Source organism: Aquarana catesbeiana, linkage group LG03 (assembly GCF_042186555.1).
Source record: "Aquarana catesbeiana isolate 2022-GZ linkage group LG03, ASM4218655v1, whole genome shotgun sequence".
Lineage (NCBI taxonomy): Eukaryota > Metazoa > Chordata > Amphibia > Anura > Ranidae > Aquarana > Aquarana catesbeiana.
In genome coordinates this window covers 619,975,621-620,002,146 of record NC_133326.1, presented here as the reverse complement: position 1 = coordinate 620,002,146, position 26,526 = coordinate 619,975,621, and the positions used below count along the sequence as shown (strand labels likewise).

Below are 26,526 nucleotides of genomic sequence, written 5' to 3'. Positions count from 1 at the left end.
ATTATACATAGAGCAGATTTAATGCCATGTGTCGTGATAATGAGCGATAAAGTGTATTTTAGCATGTTGATGTGTGATTTAGCACACACTGCCACAACGTACAAGTGTGAGTGGGCCCTAAGACAGCAACTGCATGTGACCCTTGTCTTCCTGTACCGTGTTGAGATGGTGTGTAAAGCAAAAGATTGGCTGTACAGAATTCTAAATACTTGGGCAAGTAGAACTGTAATCCTGGTTTGCTTATAAGTATCTAAACCAGCGGTCCCCAACCTTTTTGGCACCAGGGACCGGCTGCGTGGAAGAAAGTTGTGCCAAGGACCGGGGGGGGTGGGAGGGGGGGTGTTTCAGGAGGTGTGCTAGGAGAGGGGATTTAGGAGGATTTGTGCAGGGAGAGGGGAATTTGGAGGGGGGGGATTCATGCTCAGAGGGGAGTAAGCAATTTTTCATTGGCAATGGCTGGTGTTAGCACTTCAATTATCACGGCACCATGCTTGATATGGTGTCAGGGTGATTGAAGCGCATTATTTCTATTATTACATTGTAGTAATAAATTAAAGGAGAAGTCCAGCCTGAGCTTTTTAGGCTGGGCTTCTCCTCTGGGTGACAGGAGTGCAATTTGTTTTGCACTCCTGTGAACCGCTTTCAGCGTAGAGCGGTCTGCAGTCCGCTCTCCGCTGACTTCGCTGCTATCAGTCCAGGCAGCACGTCATCCCGACTTCACAAGTCTGGATCCGCCAGCTCCCTTGAATAATGGCAGTCTCAGCGATCCGCTGAGACGGCCGCTCCCTGCCTCTCCACTAGAGCTGCACAATTAATCGTTAAAAAAATAATGATTTCGATTCACCTTCCCTGACGATTTCTCCTGCAGAGGTTGCCGATTCTTTCATATAACAAGTGGAGAGATTATCTGCTCACTCGGCTGTCAAAAGAAAGCATCCAGGCATTCTGCCAAGTCTTTAACTTGATACATTTTAACTAAGCTTCCTTCTTAGATCAAAGGGAAAGAACTTCTGTGTAAATAATCTGCCAAGTTTTCAACAACCTGTAAATGCAGGAAGTTTAACCACTTAAAGGGGTTGTAAAGGTAAAAATTTTTTCACCTTAATGCATTCTATGCATTAAGGTGAAAAAACTTCTGACAGAACCGCCGCCCCCAGCCCCCCCGTTTTACTTACCTGACGCCTCGAAAGTCAGCTTCGCGTTCCCGACATCTGTTCCTCCGCTCACCCTGGCCGCTGATTGGCTGCAGTGGATGGATTGAAAGCAGCGCAGCCATTGGCTCGCGCTGCTGTCAATCACATCCGATGACGCGGCGCGCCGGGGGGCGGGGCCGAGTGATACAGCGAGCGGCTATAGCCGCCGGCTGTATCACGGGAGCGCGCCCGCAAGCACTCACCACCGTGCGAGGGAGCTCGCATTAAGGTGGTGAATGCTTGCGGGGAGGAGCTGAAACAGCCGCCGAGGGACCCCAGAAGACGAGGTTCGGGGCCACTCTGTGCAGAACGAGCTGCACAGTGAAGGTAAGTATAACATGTTTGTTATTTTAAAAAAAAAAAAAAAACACCTTTACAAACGCTTTAAAGTCTAAATCTTTTTCTGACACTTCATTCTTAAGTTAAAATCAATATTTTTTGCTAGAAAATTACTTGGAACCCCCAAACATTATATATATTTTAGCAGAGACCCTAGGGCAGGGATATGCAATTAGCGGACCTCCAGCTTTTGCAAAACTACAAGTCTGATCATGCCTCTGCCTCTGGGTGTCATGCTTGTGGCTGTGAGAGTCTTGCTATGCCTCGTGGGACTTGTAGTTCTGCAACAGCTGGATGTCCGCTAATTGCATATCCCTGCCCTGGGGAATAAAATGGCAATTGCTGCAATATTTTATGTCACACTGTATTTGCCCAGCGGTCTTTCAAATGCAATTTTTTGGGAAAAAATACACTTCAAAGAATAAGAAAACAAAAAACAACGAAACAGTAAAGTTAGCCCAATTTTTTTTTTTTTGTTTTAATGTGAAAGATGATGTTACGCTGTGAGAATCGTGAGAGAATCGTGATCTATCTTCTATCAAAAAAATCGTGATTCTCATTTTAGCCATAATCGTGCAGCTCTACTTTCCACATCTCATTGCTCCAATGAGCATAGAGGATCAGAGCAGGAGAGATGCTGACTGACAGGCAGCATCTCTCCGCTTGGGGAGGAGTGAGAACTGAGCCATCGGCGGTGTTCGGTGGCTCGGTTCTCAGTGCAGAGACGCCGGGGGGCAGCTGCAGCATCGGTCTGATGCTCCATTCACCTAGGTAAGTATGAATAAGAGCAAAAAAAAAACCCCTGTGCTACTCTTTTTTAAATGGTTCAACCTGAGCGTGTCACTTGCCAGTGTCGCCTTCCACCAGATGCAGCTTGTGACTTGCCACGTCACCCGCCACCAGATGCGGAGTGTCACTTGCCACTCTGCCTGCCATCAGATGCGGAATGTCACTTGCCACCCGATGTGGATTCCCTTGCCACGCTGCCTGCCACAAGATGTGGATTGTCACTTGCCACATCACCTTCCACGTTGCCTGTCACCAGATGCGGAATGTCACTTGCCACGCTGTCTGCCATCAGATGTGAATTGTCACTGCATTGGTGGCAGCACTGGTCCATGTAGCACAGAGGCAGGTCTCTGTGCAGTGGTGGGTTCCGAGTGAAGGCAGGAGAGCGGTGATGCGGAGTGGGCGGTGAGAGATGTCATCTCTCTGCTCCCCGCCGCACCTCCGACATTGAGGCTGACAGAACACCGGCGTTGAGGGCGGAAGAGTGGTGATGCGGGGGATGGAGAAAGAGATGATGCCATCTGTGCTTGCACGCCTGCTGGCTTCTCTCATCCACCCTGCTCTCTTATGCCGGCCACCCGCACTCGCGGCTCGGCTGCAGAGATGCCATGGTCCGGTGGTTGGAGACCTCTAAACCCAAGAAAACAATGTAATATTTCACAACTTAGCAGTCCATAGATGTGGTGACTACATTAGTTTACTTTTTTCAGCCATTTTTCACTTTGTTTTCACCTAGCGATCCTATGAATAACACCCTACCTGTCCTAGGGTAACAACACACCCAACATACTGTATCTGTAGAGGAGCAGTTTTTTTTTCACTCTGTGAAAGTACTTTAGAAGACACCCCTTCTCCTCTCCACAACAAACGGGAGTTGTTTTGTAGCCCACATAGAGAACTGGCAACAATACTAACAAATCATCAAATCTTCGGTTCAGAAGATTTTTTGCAAGATCAAGAGGTGGTTTTTTTGCTCAAGGATTGTTTGCATTCCTTGTAATAGGAATAAAAGTGATAAAAAAAAAAAAAAATTAAAGGGACCGTGTAAAAATAAAATAATATATATATATTTTTTTTTTTATTTAAAGCGCCCCCATCCACGCTGAAGCAAACGCATATGTAGGTCACGCCCGCATATGTAAACGTACATGTGAGGTATCGCTGCAAACTTTAGAGCAAGAGCAATAATTCTAGCACTAGACCTCCTCTGTAACTCTAAACTGGTAACCTGTAAAAAAAATTTTAAAGCGTCACCTATGGAGATTTTTAAGTACCGAAATTTGGCGCCATTCCACAATTGTGCGCAATTTTAAAGAGTGACATGTTGGGTATCTATTTACTCGGTGTAACATCGTCTTTCACAATATACAAAAATATTGGGCTAAATATTGTGTTTTGTTTTTTTATTCATAAAATGTTTTTTTTTCCCAAATAATTGTGTTTGAAATATTTTTGCGCCAATATTGTGTGACAAAAAATTGCAATGAATGCCATTTTATTGCCCAGGGTCTCATCTAAAAAACATATATATACTGTTTGGGGGTTTTGAGTAATTTTCTAGCAAAAAAATTATGATTTTTACATGTAGGAGAGGAATGCCATAATTGGCTTGGCTGGAAGTGGTTAAATTGTATATTTAACAAACCAAGAGAGCAAATAAGAAAAGTTTATTTTTAAAGGTTTACACACACTTTATTACTATCAATTGGAAACTGAGAGCTTGAATAAGAATGTGTTGGTTACATAGACAGTTATTGAGCTTCCTGCAATGGCAAAAAAAAAGAAGGGTCGTATTTACTCAATGATTTATTTCTCAGTTGGGCCTTGCAAAGCTTTGCTCATATTTAAAATGTTTTCCCAGTCTGTTTTTATATCAGTAGACATGACAGTGTGCACTTTTATTGATTTGTTTATGCAATCATTTTTATTTTTATTTTTTTTTCAGGATGGTGTTGGAGCCAAAATAGCAGAGAAGATAGATGAGTTTTTGGCTACAGGAAAATTGCGCAAACTTGAAAAGGTAATAAGCTGTTCTTAAATCTCAACTCATAATCACATTGATCCAGCTTGGACCAGTGTAAGTGTACATATTCCATACCTAAGGGACCGCTGTGGAAACACGACTACAGAACTCAATGTGGTCTTTTGGGTTCCTGTGCTAAGCAGCTGCCCATCTGCATAGTGACGACCAATTACAGAATGCCTTGTATCTTTTCCGGTGGATACAAGGAGTACTCTGATCAGACGATGTGAAAAATTGTGATATCACCAATTCATCTCTCCAGTTATTTTTCCCATTGCATTAGCATCTTGATAAGCAGGGAAGGAGGAACCAGGAAAGGCAATAAGTAGATCTATAAGTAGATTAAACTTCAGCTTTAAAGGTTAACACTATAAAAAATACATAAAATAAGTAGCCAAATAATAGTAAAAAGAGAAGAGCTTTTTTCTGCACTAGTTTCCTATCCTAAGCTGTCCCCTGTAGTAATGCCTTTCCCTTACTTGATTTCCCCTATGTCCATATCATTGTGTACAGTGGGTAAAATAATTATTTGATCCTCTGCAGACTTTGTAAGTTTGCCCACTTACAAAGAACTGAAGGGTCTATCATTTTTTATCATATGTGTATTTTAAATAATAGAACATCAACATAAAATCCAGAAAATTATGTCAATCCCCACGGGAGCCGCCGGTCACGGTACACTCACCTGAAGAAATGGCACGGGCAGCCGTTCCTTTAGAGCTCATGTGCCGATGACATAATTGGCGCAGTAAATCTCTCCTAAATGACACATGCTTAGGAGGTATTTACAGTACCTATAGGTAAGGCTTATTCTAGGCTTACCTATACGTAAAACTAAGAAAGGGAGGTTTACAGCCTCTTTAAGTTGCAGTTCAGTGAGTAAAATGTGTATTTGATCCCCAAGCAAAACATGACTTAGTACTTGGTGGAGAAACCCTTTTTGGCAAGCACAGAGGTAAGACGTTTCTTGTAGTTGGTGACCAGGTTTGCACACGTCTCAGAAGGGATTTTGGTCCACTCTTTACAGATCTTCTCTAACTCCTTAAAGCGGGGTTCCACCCAAATTTTGAACATTATCTCTATGCATTCTCTTCCTTGCCTAGATGCTGACATGCTGTGTAAAAAAATTTAAATCGCCGTAATTACCGTTTTTTTTCTAATCTTCTTAGCACTTCCTGGTTTTCCTCCCATGGGAGTAGGTGTGTTTCTAGCCTCTCGCAGACCTCTCACAGTCCCCTGGGAGCTAGTCTCAGGCTTCCCAGCATGCATTGTGCAACAGTGTCATCACAACATCTCGGTGAATGCTGGGAGCACAGCATTCACCGCATCCAGGAAATACATGCTTGTGGACTTCAAATGCCCACAATGAAGATGGAAACCGCCTTCAGTGAATTTTATAAGTTATTCTTTACAACGAAATCGGACACAGGCAGACTTATTACACAGAACATGTGAGTAGATAATCATGAGAAGAAAAGTTTGTGAATGATCTCCAAAAAAAAAAAACGATAGATAGGTGGACCCCCGCTTTAAGGTTTCTTGGCAGTCGCTTGGCAACTCAAAGTTTCAGCTCCCTCCCATAAATTTTCTATAGGATTAAGGTCTGGAGACTAGCTAGACCACTCCATGACCTAATGTGCTTCTTCTTGAGCCACTCCTTTTGTTGTCTTGGTATGTTTTGGGTCATTGTCATGCTGGAAGACCCATCCATGTCCCAAGGACTAAAATTGTTCTCCGAATGGTTCATAGATTCGACAAGATGACACAAGCTCTTCTATCAATTTCCTCACAAGGGTTACTGGAATCGGGTGAGTTAGTTTTGAAGTTTTTAACATATTATACTTTTACTATTATTCAGCTAATGGTGTAGTGGGCCAAAGGAACAGAAGTACAGTATGCCTTCATAAAAGAAATGTATTGGCATGTTGTCTCTTCTACTACAAATCCTAAAAACTAGGGGTATATTCCTCTTCATTGAGAGAGGACCTTCACAATGCAATTATTTTCATCATAGAGGCACACAATACCTCTAATTGTGTAGAAGCTGATGTGTCACCTTTGCTGTAAGCAGTCTCCATAGCATTGTGTACAAACAAATAGTATGTAATTTAGTCACAGATGTGTTTCTTTGACCTAGCATGACTTCTGTTACAGGCCGGCAGCTGCTCGCAAATTAGTAGAAGAAGGAATAAAGACTTTAGATGGTGAGTCTCATTGCGCATTTGTGTTTTTTTTTTTTTAAATCCTGACACAAGTAAACAACCGTCAGCGTAAAGAGACACTGTCACCTTGTCCATTCAGAGCAGCATCTGTTTAATGGGCCTCCCAAACCATTGATACTTTGGCAGTGCTTATCTCATTTCTGCTGCCTCAGCCAGCAGTGATACCCAGTAATGCTGAGTATGGGGGAACATGTGACCTCCTCTATTGTGATAATGCTTGGATCTAGCGACCAAGAAGCTAGGCCCGAACACTGTCACGTGGCAGAGGGAGTGATGTCGCCACTGCCCTTGGCCATCCCAAAACCAACAGACATTGTGTATTCCAGTGTCTACTACTAAGGAGGGAGTAGCATAGGACTATTGGAAAGTTGAATATCATTAAGTTATTAGCTTCCAGGTTTTTTTGTCAAAGCTTAATTGAACAAGCTGAAGTTAGAAGCTGATTGGCTACCATGCACAGCTGCACTCTCCAGTTTAAGTAAATCACCCCCACTCTCTCTTTTCACTGAATGGGCAAAGTAAAAGAGTCTTCTAAATGGTGGTTTCCTTCAAATTGCTAGTTTGTATTTGGTACATGTTTTAGACACAGCCGACTGTGAACAACCAACATCTTGTGCAACACTGCGTGATGATTTACCCTTTTTAAGGAGTTTGATAATCCTCTCCTTTTTTTCAATTGACATCTCTGGTGTTGGAGCCATGCTTCATGTCAGTCCACTTGTTGCAACAGCTCTCCAAGGTGTGATCACTCCTTTTTACCTACATACTAACAAGCAGATTTAATCTGATGCAGGTGTTAGTGTTTGTAATGAAAATTTACAGGGTGATTCCATAATTTTTTCCTCAGAGTTGAGTGAGTCCATAATTTATTCCCTGTGCTTGTTTTATAAATCTAACTGTTACTGGCCACCACAATTATTTTTCTTGATTTCTTTTAGTGTTTCTTAAAGCCAGAAAGTTGCCATTTGAAATGCCTTTAGTTTTTGGCCATGTCTGTGATCTGCTTTTTTTCTACAACAATAAACAACTAAAGGAACATCCTCAGGGACTGGTGATTCCATAATTTTTGCCAGGGGTTGTATATTATAGTGTCCTTCCTATGGTGAGATTTTTAACTTACTTTTATGTGACCAATGCTTTTTAAGAAAAAAAGACACACTTCAGAGCAAGATACTTTATAGTCGCTTATCCCACTGCCAGTTTGTGGAACCTTTCGTGTTGGGGCAGCCAGAGCAAAGCTGCCAGCAGAATCTTCAAATTCGGATGCCTATAGCTCTTGCATTTACAAACAGCTTTTCTATACTATGGCGTCCTCAACAAAAGAGATTTTATATTTGAGAAATATGCCTACAGATGCAGCTGCTGGAGTTTGATGAGGCTCAACCCTTTTTTTTTTTTTTTTTTTTTTTTTTTTACTTTTGTTTGGTTTTATTAATGAGGTTCATCTTAAAAATGATCAAAGGTTGGAGGTGGTGGGAGGGGGACAGTATCTGCTGTACTTTGCTTAGTGCAGGCATGTCCAAAGTTTGTGGCCCCCAACGATCTCCCAGCGCCGGGGCCACAAAAGATATATATGTTAGCTGCCTTGGAGGGGACAGGGAGGAGGTGGGATGAGTGCCGTACACACAGGAGTATTTCCTGTTTACACGGCAGCCTCTGTAATAGGAAGTCCCATCTCCGGCACTGCCATTGGACGACTGTTCTGTCCATCAAAGGAGGCAGGACTTTCTATTAAAGAGGCCGCCGAGAAAACAGGAGTTTTTCCTGTATGTAATCTTTTGGCGCTCGTCCCACCCCCTCCTGTCCCCTCCGAGGCTGCAGATGGATGGGCATCAATCAGGCTGCACTGATGGCAATGGTGAGTCTGCATTCCTGGCAATGGTGGGTGCCGTATTCCTGGCAATGGTGGGTGCCGTATTCCTGGCAATGGTGGGTTTTGCATTCCTGGCAGTGGTGGGTGTCGCATTCCTGGCAGTGGTGGGTGTCGCATTCCTGGCAGTGGTGGGTGTCGCATTCCTGGCAGTGGTGGGTGTCGCATTCCTGGCAGTGGTGGGTGTCGCATTCCTGGCAGTGGTGGGTGTCGCATTGCTGGCAATGGTGGGTGCCGCATTGCTGGCAATGGTGGGTGCCGCATTGCTGGCAATGGTGGGTGCCGCATTGCTGGCAATGGTGGGTGCCGCATTGCTGGCAATGGTGGGGCTGCAAAGGTGGGTGCTGCATTGCTGGCAATGGTGGGGCTGCATTCCTGGCAATGGTGGGGCTGCAAAGATGGGTGCTGCAATCATGGCAATGGTGGGGGCATTCATGGCAATGGTGGTGCTGTATTCATGGCACTTGTGAGGCTGCAGATGGGCACTGACCCTTATTTTGCTTCACAGTTCTTTATTTAAAATTTTAAGTTTTTTTCCTGAAACTTCTCTCTTAAAGTGGAGTTGTGTGTTATACGACAATAAATACGGTATATCCAAATAACACACCCAAGCTCATCTCTTTACTCACACACAGCCACAAAGGCAAGAGAATTCTTGTTGGGCAGTGTATTAGTGCTGGAACAAACACACTTGGACCAAATTTTAATGGTTCAAAGAATGCCAGGCAAAATGGTCGGCCCTCACGCATGTTCACTTCATCAAATCTGGCCCTCTTTGAAAAAAAAAAAAAAAGACACCCCTGCTTTGTGCAATTTCTGATGCCATTGACAATGTGAAGGCCTGCGCCAACTGACTTTTGTTCATGTAAGAACTGCTTCTCTTCCTTACAAGTCTATGGGAATGCAAAATTAGTTTGAAGGAGGTCAAATGTCCCTTTTTTATGAATTTTGGAATGATCTCAGAAGCATCTCTTAACCTTGCATTTATTCTAACAATAATAAGTAGTAGTTAGTAGCAGTGTTGATCTGATACATAATCATTTTTAAAATAACGGATCTGTCATTATAAATTGAAAAAATTACTAAGGCCCCTTTCACACTGGGGCGTTAGGGGGCGTCGGCGGGAAAACAGCGCTATTTTTAGCGCTGTTTTACCGCGGTATTCGGCCGCTAGCGGTGCGGTTTTAACCCCCCGCTGGCGCCCGAAAAAGGGTTAAATCCACTCGTATATTTGCCGCGGTATAGCCGTGCTGTCCCATTGATTTCAATGGGCAGGAGCGGTTTAGGAGCGGTGAATACACCGCTCCTTCACCGCTCCAAAGATGCGGCTGACAGGAGATTTTTTCTTCTCCTGCCAGCTCACCGCTTCAGTGTGAAAGCCCTCGGGCTTTCACACTGAACAAACAGCGGAGGCTGTTTTGGGGCTGTTTGCAGGCGCTATTTTTAGCGCAATAACGCCTGCAAACCGCCCCAGTGTGAAAGGGGCCTAATTAATTTATCAGGACTTATGCATTTTAGACACTGTTCTGGGTGAGATGTATGTTTGACTAGCAGTCAGACATAGGAGGGGCTACCTGAAGTCCATGTATAGCATTTGAGTTCTGATTTTCAAGGGAATACATCACTTTTTTTTTCTCTGCAGATCTAAGAAACAATGAACATAAATTAAATCATCATCAACGGATTGGTTTAAAGTGAGTAACCTTGAATAATATTGTCGTGGGTCTCTAAAGTTGGGTATGATGCTCTGGACTCTACATAATTTTTGTACAGAATTTATCTCATGTGTAAACTATGACAGTTGTAGATCTATTTTACAATAGTATGGGGATAGGAGGACATGTTGCTGTTTACACTATGAAAGCGGGAGGCCAAACTCAATATGAAGTATAAAGTTTGGAGACCAAACTCCACATATAGTAAGGGGATGGGAGGCCAGGCCATTGTATATGCTATGGAAGTAGAAGGCTATGCTCAATGTACAGAATAGAGATGGGACAGGCTGCTGCTTATACTATGGAAGTGATAGGCCAGACTTCAAGCATAGTAAGCTTGGGCTCTCCCCTCCATATTGTGTGTGGAATGGATCAGGCTTAGTGTACAGTATAGGGGTGGGAGGACACAATGTAAAGTATGAAGGCAGGATGACATGCTTAATGTGCATTAAAGAGGTCGCAGGACAAGCTCAATGGATATTGAGGTCATTGATGAGGCTCAACGTATAGTATTCAGGTAAGAAACAAGATTTAATGTATAGTATGCAGATGGAAGGCAGCTGTATATAATTGAAATGGTAAACCAGGCTCAGTGTATAGTATGGAGGTTGGAGACTACAGTGAGGAGAAAAAAGTAATTGATCCCCTGCTGATTTTGAGAGAGACAGAATAACAACCAAAAAAATCCAGAAAAGCGCATTTCAAAAAGTTTATAAATGGATTTGCATTTTAATGAGTGAAATAAGTATTTGATCCCCTATCAATCAGAAAGATTTCTGGCTCCCAGGTGTCTTCTATACAGGTAACGAGCTGAGATCAGGAGCACTCTCTTAAAGTGGTTATAAACCCTTTAAAAAAAAAAAATAAAAAAAAAAACCTGCAAGACAAAGGCATAATGAGCTAGTATGCATGGCATACTAGCTCATTATGAATTACCTGAGATTGAAGCCTCTGCAGCGGTCCTCATCGCGGCTCCGGCGCTGTGATTGGCTGGAGCCGCTGGTAACGTGCCGTTGCCCGAGGTGCGGTGTGTGAGCACACTCAAGAAACTCCACCCAGTGCCAAAAACAGTGCACACACATAAAGAGTGTAACACAAAATGTGTAACGGGTATACACATAAGAAGTACCTTAACCCTGATCTCCGGGGCGTTAGGCTCCAGACGGGGACTGAGGCTCTTACACTGCCGAAACAGACCCACCCAAGAACTAGGTGGGGCTCCTTCGAAGGAAGACCCCATGAGAGAGAGCGAACTAAGCCAGAAGGCCATGTTCACCCCCTCTCAAAACTTTCAGAGCAGGCCGACTACCTACACCCTACCAATCACACGTGCAAAAAAATGACAAACCAAAGGGCTTTAAAGAAGTGGAGAGAGGAAGTGAAAGTGCCATTGTGTTAAACAATGGCTGGCCCTTCGGCCAGGAATAAAAAATACCTCTGGTCCTAGCCAAAAGGCTCGGACCTAGAGGCAAGTGCGGAAACAAGTGTGCGAAGTGCAGTGACCTTGGTGCCATAATTCAAGTGATTGGCATCACCGTGAAACTATGGGGCCCCTGGACTGCCACTCCAGGGGCACATACACCACAGGCTTCTTTCAACCCCTGCCCACAGTCAGACCAGTGCAGCCCCCGTCTCCACCAGAAAGGCATGGAGATTAGGGAGAGCCCCAGAAGGAAAAGGCTCCACCACCGCTCCCATTGCTCCTACCTAATTACATTTGGGAAATACTACCCCCCCCCCCCACGGTGGGAAAGGGGGGCCAGTGTTCTTTTCACAAAAACTGACGAGAACAGGAACCACACCAATCTAGGCCAGAAGGCCAGGGACTCGATCCTTCAGCCAGACCCAGTGCCTCTCCATCCCTATCAGGAGGTAACCCTTCCGGCTTTCTCTAAAGGAAACCTATTAATGGCTCTCAGTTTGTCGAGCAGTCCGGTTTTGGCTCTCCCTGATACTAACTGTCCAGGTTACCATTACAACAAGTGGATTTTCATAGCCACCACCACCCTCAACCCACCACCGTGGATCAGGGACAGTAACACAGCGCCACTACTTGGTAACTGATTAGAACAGTTACTACACTTGTTCTTAGCCAAAAGGCTGAGAAGCAATGCAATGATGACCAGCAGGGTTCTTTGTTTAATTTTTTTCCTCAATATAGAAAATAAAACGATTAATCACTATGGTCAAGCTGTCCACCTTCATAAACAGAAATGATGTTGCACAATAATCCTATAATAGTTAAAGGATACCTAACCCCAAGAACAAAAATGTAACATATTGAAGCTTAGAGTCCTTAGATGTGCTGGTTGGCTTAGTTTCCTTTTTTTTTTTTTTTTTTTTTTTTTAAGCCAAGCCAGCGCAAAAAACAAAACAAAGCCTTTTGATCTTACCAGAAATGCAGTGTCCTATCACTTCTGTAGCTGTAGAGAATGATATCTTTTTTTCCAAACTATCTTCTCTAATCTACCAATTGCCTACTCCATGTGGAGAGAGTAAACTGCAGTATATTACATTTTTGGGGTTAGCTACACTTTAACCACTTCCCACCTAGCCACTGTATATAAATGGCCAAGCAGGTGCTCTCTAGTTCAGGAAGGATATACCTGTACATCCTCCTGCTTGCATGCCCCCTGGGGTGCACAGCAGTGCGATCTGTGACTGCTGTGACACAGCAAATTACAGTTGTCCATGCTGGGCCGCTGTAATTGGCCCAGGTGCCATGTGATCGCTGTGTCCATTCATGATAGCATTGTTTACTATTGTGATCTCTGTGGTCACAGGGTCAGTCACAGTGGTCATGTACTATGTGATGGCTATGGAAATCACCCCCTGCTTTCTGCTTGCAAAGAGAGAGGGGGGAGAGCTGCTGTGGATGGGCACAGCATTGAATCAAGAAAGGACTCTGGTAAGTATAAAGGGGTAAGATGGCAATACACATACAGGGACATTTTTTACCTTACTGCAGGGAATGCAGTAAGGTAAAAAATATCCAGCTTTTACAACCAATTTAAAGTAGAACTACACATCTGAGCACCACAAACGCTATTTATTTTTAACATTCAAAGCAAACTCCCCCATCCATCCATGTCTCTATGCTTTGATTTGCTGAGAAATCACTTTGCAAAACACCCGCTAGCATTTCTGACCTTGGCTATTTTGAGTAAGGGCAGACGATTCATGTAGCATTTACTTCTTGGAATATGTCATTCCTTAGCTCAGGCCTGCTTGCAGGAGGGTGTGCTTAGCTGTGAAAAATCCCCTCCTCATCTCCTGAAGACCCCTGGGATGTATGACATAATTTGCCTACACTTGGAATCCAGGAAGTAAATGAAGAAATGTAAAAAAATGTTTAAAAAAAACAAGGTAAATATAATATACTTTCCTATCTATTTACTAATACTAGCAACATAAGGATAAAAAAATAATCAATGTTGCTTGAGAGAGTGAAGTTCCACTTTAACGGAAGTTAAAGTAATTGTGGTCAGCGAGAATAGATGAAAAATTCAGGCTCCCTCTTCTTTCTATTCAGATACTTTGAGGATTTTGAGATGCGGATTCCCAGAGATGAAATGTTAAAAATGCAGGTAACGCTCTGTTTATTCAGTGAATATAGTACATGTGGGCAAGCATTATTTATGACAACATCACCGTGAATACCCTTAAATATATCTTTTTCAATATGTGTGTAATGAAACCTTACCATCTACATTTGAAGTTCTGACTAGGTCTTTCTACACACACAAAACACACCAGCAAATGGATAAGAGATTTTTTGTGGTACGCCTATACACAAGGGACCCCGGTAAGGAAAGTAACCCGTCAGGCCCCTTTCACACGGGGAGGATCTGCTAGATGGACTCCGCGGGGGATCGCTCCGTTGATCCCCGCTGAGCAGGCGGATGACAGGTCCATCTCCGCTCACTGTGCAGGGACGGATCTGTCAAAGCCCCGCTGTCCTCTATGGGGAGATCAGATGAAAATGGACAGTCTGTCTGCTGACATCCGCCTGCCCATAGAAGTCAATGGGTGGCCCGCTCGGATCTGCCTGAAAAACGGACAGATGGATCAGAGCTGGCTGATCGTGTGAAAGGGTCTTAAAGTCAAACTAAACACTCTCTAATCCACCAAGGAAGGCGCCATCTTGGCCTCTGTTTAGATCTGCGGTTGCCATGATGCTGCACACGTGACTAGCTATGCCACCAGCCATTTCGGAGCTTGAGAGCTGACATAACCACCCTTGCAACTGTGACCGTTATCATGAGAGGCGTGCTTTGTATGTAACATACACTGTACTGTGCATGTGTTAGTCGTCTGAATATCAATGCAGAAAATAACATTGGTATGTTTGATGACAGATTTCATAACTTTTATTGAACATTTCTAGCTTAAGCTTTCTTTTGAGAAATGGTTAAATTGGTGGGTTTAGTAGTTTTTTAAGGGTAACAGCAGGATTTTCCTGGTGATTGCTTGGAGAGGGACAATCTTTGTGTTTAGATTTTTTGCAACTATGTAATTTGAGGACATACTTCAGGCTCTGTTCACACCTTGGCGTTTTGTTTTCAGGCAGAAAGTCACGTGATTTTTGCCGCCATTTTGTTTTTTGTTTTTGTTTTTTTTGAGCTTTAGGCATTTTGCTTCAGATGACAAAAATGCTCAGATGTGAACAGGGGCCATTGAAATGAATTGGATTTGTCTCATTGGGCGTTTTATATAGCTGAGGCTTACAGCAGAAAAATGCCCAGAAACGCCTAGATGTGAATAGAGCCTAAACTATGCAGTCAAATTGTATACAAACAAGAAAGCCCCTGTACTACATAGTTAGTAGATCTAAAAAAATTGTAGTGTGTGGTGAGTTTTAGAGAAGAATAGCATTAACTCTTACCAGAGTCTCCATCAGATATCTGGGCGTAGTTGCTTACTCCAGAGGTTAATGCTGCACACAATATGGCTTAATAAAGTGCCATTTTCTGTCCTCTTTATGGTCACTAAAATATATATATAATTTTTTTTTTTTTTTAGGAAATTGTTCTTGAAAAACTAAATACTCTGGATTCTGAGTACATCGGCACAGTATGTGGTAGCTTCAGAAGAGGTATTCATCCATTTTATTTGTTTTTTTATTGGCCATATACACCAGTCCCTGCCCCTGATGGAGCATACAGTCTAATATCCTAATACACACAGCAGGGCAAAATTTTGGTGGAAGTCAATTCACCTATCAGCATTGAGGCAATAAAAAAAACGGAATGCAGTTCATGGTTTTAAGGACACAATCCAGTCAGAATGAAAAAATATGTACAGGTAACATGTCAGCTTAATTCTTCAGTTTTCATCAATTAATAAAGTATATGTGAACCTTCGCCTTGTAAAACAATCCAATCAGTTTGACCCTGGTATTTTCTTAAACGGTGGGTGGTCCGCTTTACGATAAAAGTGGTCTCCGTGAGATCACTTTTATCGGTGGCAGAAGAAGTGCCCCCCTCCCACGGCAATCCGGTCGTCTCAGTCGCTTACCGGAGCCGTCGGTAGCAGCGGAGATGATCCGATCCTTTTCCCTGCTTGGCACTAAGTCGAGTAAGGGAATGATGGCCCCCACTCGACTCAATGGCGTTGGATGACGGAAATGACCTCAAACGTCACTTCCACCTAATGGCCTTAAAGGTTTTTTTTTTTTTTATTGCATGTAAATGTAAATGTGAGATCTGAGTTATTTTTGACCCCAGATCTCACATTAAAGAGGTCCTGTCATGCTTTTTCTCTATTACAAGGGATGTTTACAGTCCTTGTAATAGGAATAAAAGTGATCCAAAACATTTTTAAGGGGACAGTGTAAAAATAAAAAAGTTAAATAAGAAAAAAAAAAAAATTTTCAATCGCCCCGTCCGTGGTGCTCACGCGCAGAAGCGAATGCATACGTAAGTCGCACCCACATATGTAAACGGTGTTCAAATTACACATGTGAAGTATCATCGCAATTGTTAGAGTGAGAGCAATAATTCTAGCAAAAGACCTCCTCTGTAACTCAAAACCGGTAACTTGTAGAAATTTTCAAATGTCGCCTATGGAATTCTTAGGAGACCAATGAATTTGGGATTATGTTTCAAAGGTGGGGAGGGGGGTTTTAACCACTTAACCAATTCCTCCCAATGACACCAAAGATGGGGCACAATACCTCCCACTTACACCAATAATGAGACGCAACTACTCTCAGTGAAACAAATGATGGGGCATTATATATATATATATTTTGTTTGGGGGTTCTAAGTAATTTTCTAGCAAAAAATACTGATTTAACTTGAAAGCAACAAATGTCAGAAATAGGCTTAGGCATGAAAGGGTTAATCACCACTGGATTTTTTTTTTTTTTTTATCATCAGTTGTTATCACTAAAAAGCCAACCGCTTGCTTTAGCAAGTTGCAGGCATCACCCCGGTATAACCACTGCAAGCCGAGAATGCATATTTGTGTACGGTCGACGTTAAGGGGTTAAATACCACCAAAATAAAGCTCTGTCTAAAAAAAAATTATAAAATTGTCTTTTGGTTACAGTGTTGCATGACTGACTAATTGTCATTCAAAGTGTGACAGCTATAAAAGCTGAAAATTGGCCTGGGCAAGAAGGGGGTAAAAGTATTGAAGTGGTTAAAGTTATTCTTATATTGATGAGGGGTGGAGAGGGAGGATCCAGGGAAGGTGAAACATTAGCAGATTAAACTTCAGGTTTAACCTCTTCAATACCGGGCACTTTTATCTCCCTCCTGCCCAGGCCAATTTTCAGCTTACAGTGCTGTTGCACTTTGAATGACAATTGCGCAGTCATGCAACACTGTACCCATATGAAATTTTTATTATTTTTCGCACAAATGGAGCCTGCTTTTGGTGGTATTTAATCGCCACTAGGTTTTTATTTTTTGCTAAATAAATACAAAAATACTGAAAATTTGAAAAAAAAAATCATGTTTTTCTTTGTTTCTGTTATAAAATGTTGCAAATAAATAATTGTTCTTTGTAGTCACAGATCGCACTGCCGTAAATTGTACATTTAGCCCAAAATGTATTCTGCCACATTTCTTTGGTGAAAATAACCCAAATCAGTGTAATATTATTTAGTCTGTAGCAAAGTTATAGAGTCCACAAACTATGGTATGTATCTGAACATTGATCAGTCCTGATGTAATGACATTTCTTGAGGCCCTAAAATGCTAGGACAGTGCAAATACCCCCCAAATGACCCCTTTTTAGAAAATAGAGTCCAAGATATTTAGTAAGAGGCATGGCGGGTTTTTTGAAGTTGTAATTTTTGTTATAATTTTTGGGAAAATGAAGAAATTAAAATAATTTTTTCGCACTTCTTCTTTTTTTTTCTTTTTTTTTCTTTTTTTTAACATACTGTCACCAGTGCAGTACAGCGTCATCATATAACTGGTGTGGCGGTGATCAGGGACATTGACCTTTGACCGTACGGGGGAAAAAAATGTATTTAATTTTTTATCCTTTTAACACACTGACCAGAGCAATTTTACTGCTCTGGGAAAATGTATTTTTTTTTCTTACAGATTATGTTTGCTTATAGCAGTGTATAACATTGATATAAGCAAGCATTTTACTGAATTAAACTGATTGTCTGTTTTTGTTGTGATTAGCTGTGATTGGTCAAAGCTAATCACATGGTACAGATGAGCTGTGATTGGCCCTGTCTGTACCATGTGATCAAATTGACCAATTACAGCTAGCAACACATTTGTACACTTTGGATGGTTTGAATGGAATTCATCCATTGGGTACAACTGTCATGTGACCTGCTGTGATTCACCATGGCGGTCACATGGTACCGGCAGCGAGCTGGTACTCTGATCAGTCCATGGGCTGTGTCCATGGACACCGCCATTGACAGGTTTTTTGATCTTTTGCCTTTAAATGTAAAGAAGAGATTTGTTGTGTTTTTTTTTTTGTTTTTTTTTTTGTTTTTTTTTTTACCCCAGATCTCTCCATAAAGAGGACCTGTCATCCTTTTTTGTATTATAAGGGACGTTTACGTTCCTTGTAATAGGAATAAAAGTGATATAAGAAGAAAAAAAAATTAAAGGGACAGTGTAAAAATAAAAAGTAAAATAAATAATATATAAAAAAAAAAAATGAAAGTGCCCCCATGCCCGTGCGCAGAAGCAAACGCGTACGTAAGTCTAACACACATATGTAAACAGTATTCAAACCACACGTGAGGTATCGCCGTGAACGTTAGAGTGAGAGCAATTATTTTAGAGCTAGACCTCCTCTGTAGCTCTAAACCGGTAACCTGTAAAGACGTTTAATGCGACGACTATGGAGATTTTTATGTACTGTAGTTTGTCGCCATTCCACAAGCGTGCACAATTTTAAAGCATGACATGTTCGGTGTCTTTTTACTCGGTGTGACATCCATCTTTCACATTGTACAAAAAAATTGGGTTAACTATTGTGGGTTTTTTTTTTTTTTATTCACTAAAGTGTATTTTGTCAAAAAAAATTTGCGCTTGCCAAACTGCTGTGCAAATACCATGTGACACACAACATTGCAATGATCGCCATTTTAGGGCTAAAAAAAAAAATGTGTAACGTTTGGGGGTTATGAGTAATTTTCTAGCAAAAAATACTGATTTGAATTTGTAAACAAAAAGTGCCAGAAAAAGCCTGGTCTTCAAGTGCTTAAAGAATACCTGTCGTAATGAAGAAAATGTTTTTAAGCAAGTGGTTAGGCAATGTAAGTATTTCTCCTCCCTCCTTTTTATTTTTGCACAGGAAGCTTTCTGGTACCTTTTTGTAATTTGTAATGCATCTCAATTTACATATCCTGAAACCCTGCTTATTTTGTTTCCTTTAGGTGCAGAATCTAGTGGGGATATGGATATTCTCCTCACTCATCCTGACTTCACCTCAGACTCTACAAAACAGGTCAGTAATTTACCAGGTTTTCCTTTTTTTTTTATTTTTTATTTTTTTAGTAGTGAAGCACAAAATAATCTACAGGTGATCAATTCTACTGCAAATACATTCAAATAATATACCACTCTGACACTCGCATTTAATTGGTTTCATGATTGCATATACACTGTTGACTAATTTCTTGCATTTTGCTGTTCAGATTGTTAAAGTATAAGTTCACCTTTTCATAAAAAATAAAAATACACATTTTTTTTTTTTTTTTTTTTGAAGATAAAAAAAAAAAGTGCATTTTTGTTTTTTTATTTCGGGAGCCTGCAGAGCATTGCACCTGCAATCAGCAGATCTTAGGTGCAGGCAGGAGCTCCAGGAGCTCACCAGTGCCTTCACAGTTCATTAAGAACTACAAGCCATCAGCCTCAATTGCTGACGGTAGATATAGTACATTCACAGGAAACTGTGAATGAATGAATGACGTGGCCATGTGGGCGGAGCCTCGTACGGCTGCGTTCTTTTCAAAAAGTGACAGCACGTGGGGGGAGCAAATTCTTTCATTTTAATGGACATGGTAGGGCTCTGTGACTGAGCTGTCATTGGATATTACAGGCAAAATGCACACAGCCAATTGGAGTGGCTCTATGATCCCTGTGATGGACAAACACAGTGATTAAAAATGGAAACACTGCCTGTGTTTACATTTGAGATCCCTCCACTTCCTTTGACAACAGAGGAAAGGGATGGAGAGGAGAAGAAAGTTGGCAGCAGCAAAAGGCTTGGGATTCACCACCAATGAATTTGGGATCATGTTTCAAAGGTGGGGAGGGGGGGTTTTAACCACTTAACAAATTCTTCCAAATGACACCAAAGATGGGGCACAATACCTCCCACTAACACCAATAATGAGGCCCAATTACTCTCAGTGAAACAAATGATGGGGCATTATTTTTCCCACTGACATCGGGACCTTTTCTACTCCCACTGGCCACAGTCCGGCCCCTGTAAATTCTGAAGGGCAGTAAACTGGCCCTTTTGTCTAGAAAGTTTGGAGACCCCTGTGATAGACCAACACACAAAGTGCCACAAAATTGTAAAGTTGAAGAAAAATGATCAATGGTTTTCAAACATTTTTTACAAATAAATATGTGAAAAGTGTGTCGTGCATTTGTGTTCAGCCCCCCTGAGTAAATACTTTGTAGAACCACCTTTCACTGCAATTACAGCTGCAAATCTTTTTGGGTATGTCTTTTTGCCCATTCTTCTTTGCAAATTAGCTCAAGCTCTGTCAGATTGGATGGAGAGCGTCTGTGAACAGCAATTTTCAAGTTTGCCACAGATTCTCAATTGGATTTAGGTCTGGGCCATTCTAACACATAAATATGCTTTGATCTAAACCATTCCATTGTAGCTCAGGCTGTATTTTTAGGGTTGTTGTCTTGCTGGAAGGTGATCCTCTGCCCCAGTGTCAAGTCTTTTCCAGACTCTTAACAGGTGTTCTTCTAACATTGTCCTCTATTTGGATCCATCCATCTTCCCAACAACTCTGACCAGCTTCCCTTTCCCGGCTGAAGAAAAGCATCCCCACAACATGATGCTGTCACCAACATGTTTCATGGTGGGGATGGTGTGTTCAGGGTGATGTGCAGTGTTAGTTTTCCACCACACATAGCATTTTGCTTTTTAGGCCAAAAAGTTCAATTTTGGTCTCACCTGACCAGAGCACCTTCTTCCACATGTTTGCTGTGTCCCCCACATGGATTGCCTTCCTTTCGCAAACTGCAAACGGGACTTCTTATGGCTTTCTTTCAACATTGGCTTTCTTCTTGCCACTCTTCCATAAAGGCCAGTTGTTGGTCTTCAGCATGAGCGCTCAGCTTCCTGTTAGGAGAACTTGGGGTTTTGTAGTGAACTCAGCAGAAGCTTTGCAATTTACTGGAACATCTACATTAATATGATATAAACTTATATCAATATTGCAACACTATGGGGCATTATTATAAAGCAGGGAATGCGATTTTTTTTTTTTAAACATTTACTTATGGTGAATCAATCACTGTCTATTAAAATACATGCACTTGGAAGATTCACCTGCAGTGAATGTTTGGCAAATGTCAGCTTGACTGGTTTATAAATATAGTATAGTATACACATACGTGCCGTTGCTTCAGTGAGTGTGCCGTTAACGGCGGCTCCTGCGCGTATGTGCAGGCGTGACATCATCACAGCTTCCGCCAATCACTGCGATACCCGGAAGTAACTCCGGGAGCAATGTTGCCGGCCGGAGTGGAGTACGAGGACCACTGTGGGGGCTTCAATCTAAGGTAAGTAATTCATAATGAGAGCTAGTATGCTATGCATACTAGCTCATTATGCCTTTGTCTTGCAGGTTTTTATTTATTTTTTGTTGTGGGTTTACAACCACTTTAAGGTGTGGTGGTCCTACGCTCTTCCAACTTTGCATCCGACCAGCCTAGGCCTCTCCTAACTGATCTACTCTGCCCCCCCCCCCCCCTTTATCTTTCCCACTTCCTTTTCTTTCCCCATCTTTCCTTCTCATCTCCTGTTTCCCTCCTCTGCCACCTGGCCTACCCCTTTTTTTTTTTGTGTGTGTGTGTTTCGTCTTGTCCCCCCCCCCCCCCCCCCCCATTTGTTTTTCTCCTGTTTGTTCGTATGAGTTCAGTCCAAGCTTTGTTTTTCAAAATTTTGTGGACTGCTCCACACCCCAACCCATGAGCAATTAAGCTCAGCCACCCTAAGTTGACCCCTGGCCAGAAGACTATTGTTGTTTGATAGTTTGTTCTACAAAACATGTTCTCAGTGTGTATCCTTAAGTTGTGCTATGCTTACTGCTCACATCCCCTGCGCGGGATCATCTTAGCTATTTTTGCTTTTCACATATTTAAATAAATCAATTGTGCCAGAAACAGGAGAATTGAGGCAGGGGAATCTGCCAGATATGTAACTGCACAAAAGGGGTTGTGTGTTCAGTCTTTGTTCACCAGGTAGCCGCAAGTAGGGGGAGGGGAAAAGAGAAATCGGGGGTGGAAGTTGTAGAAGCTTGGATTGCATAAATATTCACCTCTGTTGCCATTAAATTATCACACAATCTCAAAATACACTAAAGCCTCGTACACACGATGAGATTATTGGACCCATTTTTTTGCATGCAAGTCTCAAATTGAAAACCAATAGGTTACTAACGTCACTAAAATTCTTGTAAGACAGAATACAACTTTGGAATTAATGTCTTATGTTGTATTGGATTTTTTCATTTCCATTTCATTCATGGCCTTGGTCTTACAATGTTTTCCTTTTTTCCAAACAAATACTGTACTGATTAAATGAAAATCATTCGTCCTGTTACCGTATGAGAAAAATGTTCTCGTTTTTCCCTTCGGATAATTCCGCATGTCATGATTGGCTCTCGAAAGCTGTGTATTAACAATCAGATTATTGTACAATCACTTCGAAAGCAGTATTTTTTTGTCCGATTTTCTCATCGTGTGTAGTAGGCATTACCCTTTTCTTAAAGGCCCCAGAGTTTAAAGCAGAATGGCACCCAAAAGTGGAAGCCATTTGGCATCTTTCGAGGGGGGAGCGGATACCTGTCAAAAACATGTACTTGCTCCCACTTCCTTGTAATGGGGCCGCAGCAACCTACGTCATTTACAGCCCTTCCTCCTTCCCCTGCTGCTTTCTGGGAGACACACAGAGGACCCAGAAGACAGCGGGGCCATTCAGAAAGCGCAGCGTGACTCGCTCATGTGCAGTAGGAGACAGGCTGTGAAGCCACAAGGCTTCACTTTCTGTTTGCCTTAGTAAGAATGCCGGGCCTGCATACAAAGCCGATGGAAGTGTCAGCTTGGGGTGCCAACATCGTAGGTTCCCTGGACAGGTAAATGCCCTTTTATATTAAAAGTCAGCAGCTACAATATTTGTAGCTGCTGACTTTTATTTATTTTTTTTACTACAGGCTGGAACTCCGCTTTAAGTACATTTCTTTTCTTTTATGTCCAAGTTATCAGAAGAAGTCGGGGATGTAAAAATCGAATTCCAAAATCTGATCACTTCCACAGCTGTGACCCCCCCCCCCCCCCCCCAAAGAAAGCCATCCACCAAAACTCAGTGATTATGGAAAGAGTGCTTTATGCAGGGTATAAGTTTGTTTTTTCATTCAGACCCCCTCCACCAGGACACATTGTTCAGCGTTTGCACCCATTGGCTACTGATTGAATGCCAGGTGGCTTCTGATTTTCCAGCATGCCCGTTAAACAGAAGCCAGACAGGTTGTACACACTGGCCAAATGTCAGCCGGTTTCTGTTGATTCGGTTTCTGTTGATTCGGCTCCTGTGTACCAGCCATTAATCAGAGAAGCAACAAAAGGGAAAGGTAACTGTGAAGGAACTGCGGAGATCCTCAACTGAGAAGGGACCAGCTGGATTTCCAGAATTCTATGGAAGTGTGGCAAGGGTAAAGCCAGTGCTAAAACAAACCTCTAATCTTGTTTGTAGCTTTCCACAAGCCATGTCAGGGACAAAGCAAACATTCAGAAAATGTTCTCTAATGTCTAATTGAACTTTTTATCCTTGGCGCAGAACATGATATGGAAAGCCACCACTACTCATCAGATTGTGGGGATGCTGATCACAATTGAGGGCAAAATGGCCAGGGGTTCAAGGAGGGACGAGTGAACTGGGAAGCTAAAGATGTATTTTTTTTTTTTTTTGTCACAAAAAAAATATTTTGCAAGTTAAAGGCTTGTGTACATGAGAGCTGTTTACTTGTGTTTGACCTGCATTTGAAATGCAGGTCCGCAGATTTCCATTTAGTCATAATAATGTAGTGTGACATCATTTGTCCTGCTTTGCACATCTCTAAACACAGCATGTCCTATTGCAGACAAAGCGGGTCAGATGCAGCTTTTTGTGTACAAATGCAAGCGTTTAAACTGTTGTGCTGCATTTGAACTAAAAATCCTGTGTTTGATACAACAAGCCCTTAAAGTAGTACATATCCTGTGTAAATCAGATGGTAAACTTTGCAATTACATCCATTATCCAAAATGATTTCAGGTTGTAACAATCCCAAAAGTGGTTACTTATGCAGAGGCTTGTATAGATAGCAGTAGGATGAATCCGTCAGTGTTAACTGAAAATGGATACTCCAGTTTTTGGTAAACAAGAGACTTTATCTAGTGCTGTTTGCAGAGATTGTTTAATGTTTTATCTGTTATTGCCATTTCCTGATTTGTCAGTATTGGCCTCTAACTATATACTGTGCTGATTATATATTCACAGCCACACCTCTTACATCAGGTAGTGCAGAGTCTGGAAGACTGCAAATTTATCACTGACACACTAGTGAAGGGAGACACTAAATTCATGGTAAGATATCTGATCACAAAGGAGTTTTTCTGAATTATGATTTATCGCTGTGATGAGCCTTTTCTCAAATTTTTGACTTTTCTTAAATTTTGACTGCAGACATTCTTATTAATCCTTAACCCCTTTGCGCCTAATGGTAAAACACATTTTAATGCCTAAGCACAATTTTGCAACTTCGACATGTTAGTAAAACCTTACATATCATCACAACTACTTTGTGCATCCAGGTGGGTTATATACCTTGCTTTTTCAGGACAATTTGGGCTTTCCTTTGGTGGTAAATGGTAATGGATATCTCCTTTTTTTATTTATTTATTTATTTTTTTATTATCAAAGCAAAACTAACCCAAATTAGTAAAAAAAAAATTTTTTTTTTTAATTTAGCTGTATATATTTTTTCTATTACCATAACCTTCCACCAAAGGACAATAGAAAACAAATTCTCTCGCTCCTGACGATCGCAACAATACCACATATGTGTATGTTAGTTGTATGTACCTGTATTCTGCCCAGAAACAAGTGCGCATTTTGCTTTTTTAATTTTTTTTTTTTGTTTTTGTTTCTCCTACCTATAACATACTGATACTAATTAAAAAAAATTCTGTGCAAAAAAATACTGACCCTGACATTAACCTTTTGACCCTGACCTGACTCAAACACTAACCCTGGCATTGACCTAGATAAAACCTTAATCTAGGTTTTTTTATTCATTTTTTTTTTTTATTTATAATTTTTTTTTTCTATCACTGCAAGGACAGAGAGAGAGACAATTTCAGAGACAGAAAACACAGGGGTGGGCTTCTCAGAGGCCATCACAGTGATCGGGTGACCCAGAATCGGACGTTCCGGGTCCTGATCATTAGAACGGTGGCCCAGGGCTCTTGGTGAGACCCTGGCCACTGTGCAGGGAGTGGGCCAGTACAAAGGGAGATACTCAAATATACGGCCCTATGGCAAAAAGCCCAGTCCAGTGAGGCCGCATTTTTGTTACATTAGCGCCAAGGGGTTAATAGCTTCCTATATTCCCACAGGGCCCCGTGTGATCTTTAGCACATTTTTTAAAGGCATAGACCACTTTTTGCAAAAATATAGCAAACGTACCCACATTAAAAATAGAAAAAATGGGCATCAATTAAATTTTTGTATTGAAGCCTGCAGAGCATTGCAAATATGATCAGTGTGTCATGGATGCCATGCACAGGCTTCTACATGGTGTACATCCCAGCCGCAGGCCCACACAGAGGCATGGACCTACCATTATGGGACTGGAGGAAGTAATCAGTGGATTATAAGTGTAGTGATGTCACCACAGTTGTGCTCCATTAAGATCTTTGAGTCTCGGTGGCACATCCCTGAATGGATGAAAAGAAAAATCTGAGCGCTGCAGGCAGAAGCACCTCACGATTCAGGTAAATGTATGGTTACAGAGGTGGACTAAGCCTTTAAAGAGGTCTTTTTAATACAGCCAGTAGAGGCTCTTAAATTGGTTTGTTGGTTGGCTGGGGCAGTGTTGGGAGTGCTGACTCAATTCAGAGTTGGAACAGAAATCCGCTGACTGTAGATTTGTGCCTGGGCTTCTGGGCCACATAGCTAGATCAAATTTTCATTTTCTTCTAGTGTCCTACCTTCACTTTCTATAGAATGCTGCTTGTCTGTATACTTTTGCTATGGAGCTCATGTTCTGTCCTTTTGCAGGGTGTGTGCCAGCTACCATCTGAGGGAGGCAAACAGTTCCCCTTTCGGAGACTTGATATAAGGTAATGTATTGGAAATTCAGTGATAAACCTGAGGTGAGGTGGGAGCTCTGCTTCCTTCCTCTAAATCTCATATAGAGTATATCTATTTATAGATAGATAGAGAGAGAGATTGTTATCTTCAGACTGATTCAAAGTAGACAAATTACTACAGAGTTTAGAAAGCCGGCAATCCAACACAGGAATGAGCTGGACTCTGTGGGGACAACTATTAACTGTCACAGCTAAGAGACTCCATGCTAAAGGCTGTCGCTGACCAACTCTTGGAAGCTTGCATTGTTCCTTTATTCTGAAAAGTATTCTGGTACCACTCCAGG

At 41.9% G+C, this 26,526-nt stretch overlaps 1 protein-coding gene and 1 pseudogene across 2 annotated transcripts in view; one reads left to right on the top strand and one right to left on the bottom strand.

The window, feature by feature from the left end:
• Positions 1-26,526, top strand: part of POLB (DNA polymerase beta) — a 46,995-nt gene that overhangs the window by 6,975 nt on the left and 13,494 nt on the right. For both annotated transcript variants that reach the window (XM_073622325.1, XM_073622326.1), the window contains exons 4-12: positions 4,267-4,341; positions 6,094-6,152; positions 6,499-6,548; positions 10,079-10,130; positions 13,684-13,738; positions 15,174-15,246; positions 19,015-19,085; positions 24,369-24,455; positions 26,151-26,212. In XM_073622325.1, the coding sequence (XP_073478426.1) occupies positions 4,267-4,341; positions 6,094-6,152; positions 6,499-6,548; positions 10,079-10,130; positions 13,684-13,738; positions 15,174-15,246; positions 19,015-19,085; positions 24,369-24,455; positions 26,151-26,212 (584 nt within the window). The remainder of the gene's footprint in view (positions 1-4,266; positions 4,342-6,093; positions 6,153-6,498; positions 6,549-10,078; positions 10,131-13,683; positions 13,739-15,173; positions 15,247-19,014; positions 19,086-24,368; positions 24,456-26,150; positions 26,213-26,526) is intronic.
• Positions 12,133-12,263, bottom strand: LOC141135877 (U2 spliceosomal RNA; annotated as a pseudogene).